General features: G+C 41.2%; 1 protein-coding gene across 1 annotated transcript; it reads right to left on the reverse strand.

Annotated features, from left to right (window-relative positions):
• Positions 1–774: 774 nt before the first annotated feature.
• Positions 775–5,185, reverse strand: LOC128936531 (alpha-1-antitrypsin-like). Its single transcript, XM_054275534.1, has 4 exons — positions 4,537–5,185; positions 3,313–3,583; positions 1,533–1,680; positions 775–963 (listed from the first exon to the last, which is right to left on the reverse strand). The coding sequence occupies exons 1-4, from the start codon at positions 5,183–5,185 to the stop codon at positions 775–777; spliced, it is 1,257 nt and encodes a 418-aa protein (XP_054131509.1).
• Between the last annotated feature and the right edge of the window lie 504 nt (positions 5,186–5,689).

The raw sequence follows: 5,689 nt of genomic DNA on the forward strand, positions 1-5,689 counted from the left end.
GAAAGATCTCTAATTTTCCTGAGTCTCCTTTTAGGTTTTCCACAAATCTCTGCTGACAGTATGCTTGAGTAATTGCCATCCAAATACCTCACCTTCCCATTCAGCTACACCCTCCTCCTCACCACTGATGGATACATATGTGAGGAGCCAGTAACTCCATCTAAATCTGTCAAATTGGTAACACGTGGTGAAAATCAGATTCAAGGCAGATTTGATCCTCCTGCTCTCTTTTAAGCTGCAGAAACTCTGGAAAATTTGCTGCTAGATTGATACTAAGAATGATAAAAGATTTCTGGTACAGAAGGCTGTTGAAGGCGGCTTTTCACATTCCCAGTGCTGTCTCCATTAGGAGCTTCACCTTTCTGTGACCCTGCAATGTTAATCCAACTGTTCCCATCTCAGATTTACTTATGGTAAATTGCAACCACTTCTGCTTAGTTTGCAAGAATGTTCATAATTTTACCTCTGACTACCTTGTGCTAAACAGGAGTCTTCCATTGTAATATAAACATTTCTTTCCAAATGCTGGCAAAGCTTAGGTCTTTCCTTGTCTTTCAATCAGGTAAAAAAGGCATTATTTTCTAGCTGAATTTAAAACAATTTCTTCCTTCCTCTTCATGAAATGTCATGGTCAATACCAATAGTTTTTGATGACATAAAATAAAAACTGTTAATAACAAAGAACGATATATGAGCTGGTACAAATGGAAATAAATCATGTCATGCATTTTCACATCTTTAATTAGTAGTAGCAAACAAAATTCATATGTCACTTCAACTAGTTGGGTTAACTATTTTTCCTATGAAGAGTGTACTGTTTGTATCTCTGTCAAAAATCAGCATGAGGAAGGGGTGGCTGAATTCAATGGTTGGAGGAAGAGACATTGGCATTATTTCAACAGCAGTTGCTGCTGCTGCCTCAGTACCTTTCTCATCAACATCCAGAGAAGCCTTGTGGACAACCTAGGAAAAAAGAAAATAGAGTCACTCTGGGCAGTCAACAGCCTCTTGAGAAATTAATCAGAGTCCTTTTAAAGCAGCTCTGCTTTGGGGGATCCACTGAGAAGTGAGTAGAGGCAGAAGACTCTATTGTTGTGGTCATGGCTGCTTAAATGAGGGTTAGGATGGGGCTATGGAAATCTCCTAAAAAAAGTCCAAAATACTGGATGAAGGATAGAGTTCCACCTGCAATTGTGTGTCTGTGCCTCCAAAACTGAGTCTCCAGGGTGAGAAGGACAGGTTGTGCTGTGCCTGGGAGCGTTGGTGGTTATCCTTGAGGAGTCAGGAGTTGATGCTCCTCTCATGTTTCAGATACTGTCCAAAAAAATTTTGGCCAATACTAATCTTGGTAAAAAACAGACATGCAGCAATCTAATCTGATCTCCAGTGTCACCAAGGGCCAATCTCCTTTTGTAGCTTGCAGGCTGAGGCCTGGATGACCCAGCTGCAGGCAAGGTGGGAATCTGGGAGCATCCTGGTGTTCCTGGATGCTACCACTGATGGATTTTCCTGCATGAATGGAAAATACTTACTTTGGAAACCTTCAGATCTGGGGTGCCAGTGATGCCAGAGAGATCTGCCTGGTTGGTGAACACATCCACAATTCCCATCTTCCTAAGGGTGTTACTTATTTCATAGCTCCCAGAAATAGAAAATTTGGGGAAATAGAGGTTCATAGACCTGTTAGGTAGAAGAGAAACACAAAGCGTGGTGAGAAGGATTTTTCAGCAATATAAAGGATGGGGAGAAATCTGTTTAATTCCCATGAGCATCAAATCCCAGGGGTTTGGGCCCTGAATGTACAGTGAGCAGCAATTCAATTGCTGGTGCTTCTCATGGTGATAGAAGCACTATCATACTTAATAATAAAAATAGCAATCATAATAGTATTTATCTGGTGTTTTTTTCAGGAAATCAGAGAGCACTCTGCTAAGTAGAACAGTAGCAAGAGCCCCTCTTTACAGGCAGAGACAAAGGATAGCCCATGATGCTCAGGAAGGTGGAGAGCTGAAAAGAAGTCCTGACAAAGTCTGCCTGGGGAGAAGCGTGGCAAATCCCAGCATTTCAAATCAAATAAGTATTTTTGGCATAACTGGGGCATTTGGCATGTCCCCAGGAAAGGTCTGCTCCCTGCTGCCTGCACATTTGGATTCCATGTCCTCTAATTGTCTTCCTCCTGTGGGCTGGCCATGATCAAGTTTGCCTTTGACTGTGAGCTGTCTGCAGGCAGCTCCTGCTCAGTGTGATTCATCTTGGGTTTCTTTTCACGCCCTGTTCAGGGGTCCTCAGTCACCCACAGCAGTGATTACCCTTTAGGTAGCTCAAGTCTTTTGCTGCTTTGCAACAAAACAGTAGAACAGAAATTGCCATTTGGTTCTCACAGTTTCTCCCATGGAGAACTTATTCCTATATTCATCCTCAATGACCTTGCACCACAAATTCATTTAGATAAGGGTTTTTCTGATATTGCAGCTGAGAATGGTACATTCTAATTTTGATATTTGAGGTATCACGTTATTAGCTCATATTCAGTTTGCTACCCATTATGTTTTTACTAACTGTGCTGGTATTTCTGTGATGATGCACTGTGATAGATGGGTGTGAACTGCACAGCCTTATTAATTGTGAATTAGGGCAGAGCTTGGTAAATTAAGCATGTATTAACTTGTTATTACTCATCTACTGTTGCTAAGATCTCTCCCAGACAAACAAGGTTGTAAAATGCATTAGCTGATGTTGGTGTCAATGGTTGAAGCTAACAGAAACTCGTTAGATATTTATAGTTTCAAAACAAAATGCCAGAAAATCAGGACATCCACAATTAATCACTTAATTTCTAACAACAACTGAATGCTGCAAGATAATTGTGTAGGACATATCATACCTGTAAGCATGATACTACTACAAACTGTGTAATTTATGCTTTATTTAGGGTTCAGACTTATGTCTGAGTCCCAGTGACATAAGAGAGGAAAAACACACTAGCTGAAATCTCAGTATGGAAGATTTGACTTAAAATTGCAACCATTCCTTTCAGTCCGTGGAGTATTTTAGAAACACCAATATATGCTTGCTATTCCTTAGAGAGGAATAGGATGGTCTCTGCTCTGGTTGGGAGAGCAGCAAGTCACTCATCCACCAACAAAAGAATAGTTAAATACCAACCAGCTGCAAGATTTTTACAACTAGGGCACACGAGCCAAAAATAACCCACTCAGTTCCCAGAATCACCACAATCACAGTGTTTGCATTCCCCAAAAAGAAAAAATACTATAAATTAGGTGCCAGTACAGCTGACTGGCAGAAGATTACCTCTGGAAGAGATGGTCTGACCATTTCTGGATGGTTTCCTTGTCCAGAGTTTGCTCTAAACTCTTCATTTCCCCTTTTGCAGGCAGAACCAGAAATGCAGTAGCACTGCCATTATAATGCAGCCGTACCACAGTGCATGACAGCTCCTCATCAAAGTAGAAGTCAAATCTGCCCATCTGGTACATCATAGGGACTTTCACAGTTGTTTCAGCATCCACAAAGAACTCCCTTTCTTCAGTATGCTCTGCTTTGAAAGGCTTTTCCCAGCTGCCTGATACAGAGAAGGAGAATTTAACTGAATATCCAATGTTTTATCTCATCATAGTCTAAGTTTTTTATAGCTAGTAATAATATTCACCTGTTTCTTCATGCATTAAATACTGAATTTTCAAATGTGACACTTTAGAATGTGTATCACATTAATGCAAGGATCTTTTACCTGTTCAAAAAAGTGCATTGTATTCCACTTTCAATTTATGTTTCAGATGCCAGTAATGAAATAATTAGGTGGGGTTTTCTGTACCTACCATGGCTTTTCTGTTCAGGAGATCTATGTGGGCTTTCTGTAAACATCATTTGTGTACTCATATATTGCATGCAATTAATTTCTATTGACTTTAATCATATTTGTAGATAAAATATTGTACGATCTCATATCTGACTGGTGTTATGTCGGGCTTAAGGACACATCTAACCCACATCAGAAATGCACATTGTTTCTGCTTTGTTCCTTAAAATGTTCCCCCCGCCATTTGTCACTAGCTTCTCCCATATATAGATGTTAGTGTGCCTGCATAAAGGACTCTGATAGGGGGAAAAAAGGAGTATGTAGTAAATTAGGCTATTGAATCATGCATAATTTAAAAAGAGGCATGAGGTCATATATGAGTCTAAGTGCCTTCACTGAAAATGAGAAGAATATGGGACAATTGGAGTTACAGTTAAACCCGGGAACACCAGCTCAGGCTGCATGGAAGGCTGTGGCTTGGAACAGAGCTCCTGGAGTGTCACAAAGAGAAACAAGACTGTATGGCCTCCAGCTGCCTGCCCATTATCTGCCTCCTGTTACCCTTGTATCACCTCCACTGTGCCATTAGGGGATCTTCTGGCCTTCAGCAAGGAGCATTGGAAATTTTCCCCAGACCAGTTTTCAGTTGAGATAGGTGACATTAGATTTGTTGACAAGAATGAATAGTGAGAATGTGAACCCTAGAGGAGACTTACCTTTAAAGAAAACAAAGCTAGCCAGAAGCATTACAGTTTGTGGGTCCATGTCCTTGACCAAATTAGTAATTTTCCCATGTGTTTTCCTCTCTATATAATCATTGATCTGCTTTTCAGCTTCTGTGGGTTTGTTAAAGTCAGTTGTAAAAGCATCCAGCTGATACAGAGCCTTGGCATCATCTGAGAACTTTTTTAGGAGTTTCAGCTTCTCTGTTACAAAGATGGCATTCCCCATGTTGAGCTGGACTCCACCCTCAGGATGGTTCAGCATGTGGATTAGGTTGTGGAAGCCTTCATGTATCTCTTTCTCCTGAATCTCTGTAAGGTTGAAGGCGAGTCCTTCCAGGATCTGAGACTTTGTGGCTGATCTGGCCCCGAGGGCCAGCATTGCAAAGGCAGTGGAGATGCTCACAGGAGAGAAGAAAATGTTCTTATTTGGTGCCTCCTGTGCAACCTCCCTAAAAAACTGGAATGCAAAGTCAGCGTTGTTGGGCACAAGTCTGAGGCAAGCCATCGCTTCACCTCCATGATGTATGTGGTGTTTAGGGTCATTTGGGTCATGTCCATTTTGGTCACTGGGTGGGAGCTGACTGTGGGCAACAGTGTGAAACCCAGCCAGCAGCAAACTTAGGTAGAATGTGGTCTTCATGTTCTTGTATTAAAATCCTACAGAAAAAAAAGGACATGATGTTACTGAGGTAAATAATTAATTAAGTAGAAAGAGTTATTCTCTCATTACCACTGAATCAAAAAGTCTTATCTCTTTCTTTTGTCCTCAGTTTCCATGATCTCCAATTCTTGCCAGAATTTTTTTTTTAATTTTCCCAGGCCTCCTGGCAAGTCTCCGCCAAGTCTTTCTGCCACCCCCACCCTAAATACCTGCAAAGACAAAATTCAGCATGGATTAATTGAATACACAGCACCCTCAGCAGGCTGGAGAATGGAGCATGTCCCGTCACAAAACACCTCTTGGCTAATTGCTGAAAGGCTGTGGTGCAACTCTGCTTTTGACATTAATGGTCTGAATAACTCCTTAAAATTTCATCATAGAAGAAGTTTGGTATCTTGTGAGTTAGGGGAGAAAGAGGAAATTCATGCAAGTGAGCAGCAATCAGTAGCTACATGGAAACAGAATCTGAGCAAACAGGCAGGC

This window comes from Melozone crissalis, unplaced genomic scaffold, assembly GCF_028551555.1.
Source record: "Melozone crissalis strain CALT ecotype California unplaced genomic scaffold, PUWL_Pcris_2 ptg000018l_1, whole genome shotgun sequence".
Lineage (NCBI taxonomy): Eukaryota > Metazoa > Chordata > Aves > Passeriformes > Passerellidae > Melozone > Melozone crissalis.

What these genes read in the sequence shown, in the direction of transcription:
- LOC128936531 (XM_054275534.1), bottom strand. Translation starts at nt 5,185, where the DNA reads ATGAAGACCACATTCTACCTAAGTTTGCTGCTGGCTGGGTTTCACACT. An exon ending in TCAGACCATCTCTTCCAGAG is followed by an intron (nt 1,681 to 3,312) that starts GTAATCTTCTGC and finishes TCTACCTAACAG; the next exon opens with GTCTATGAACCTCTATTTCC. An exon ending in CAGATCTGAAGGTTTCCAAA is followed by an intron (nt 964 to 1,532) that starts GTAAGTATTTTC and finishes CTTTTTTCCTAG; the next exon opens with GTTGTCCACAAGGCTTCTCT.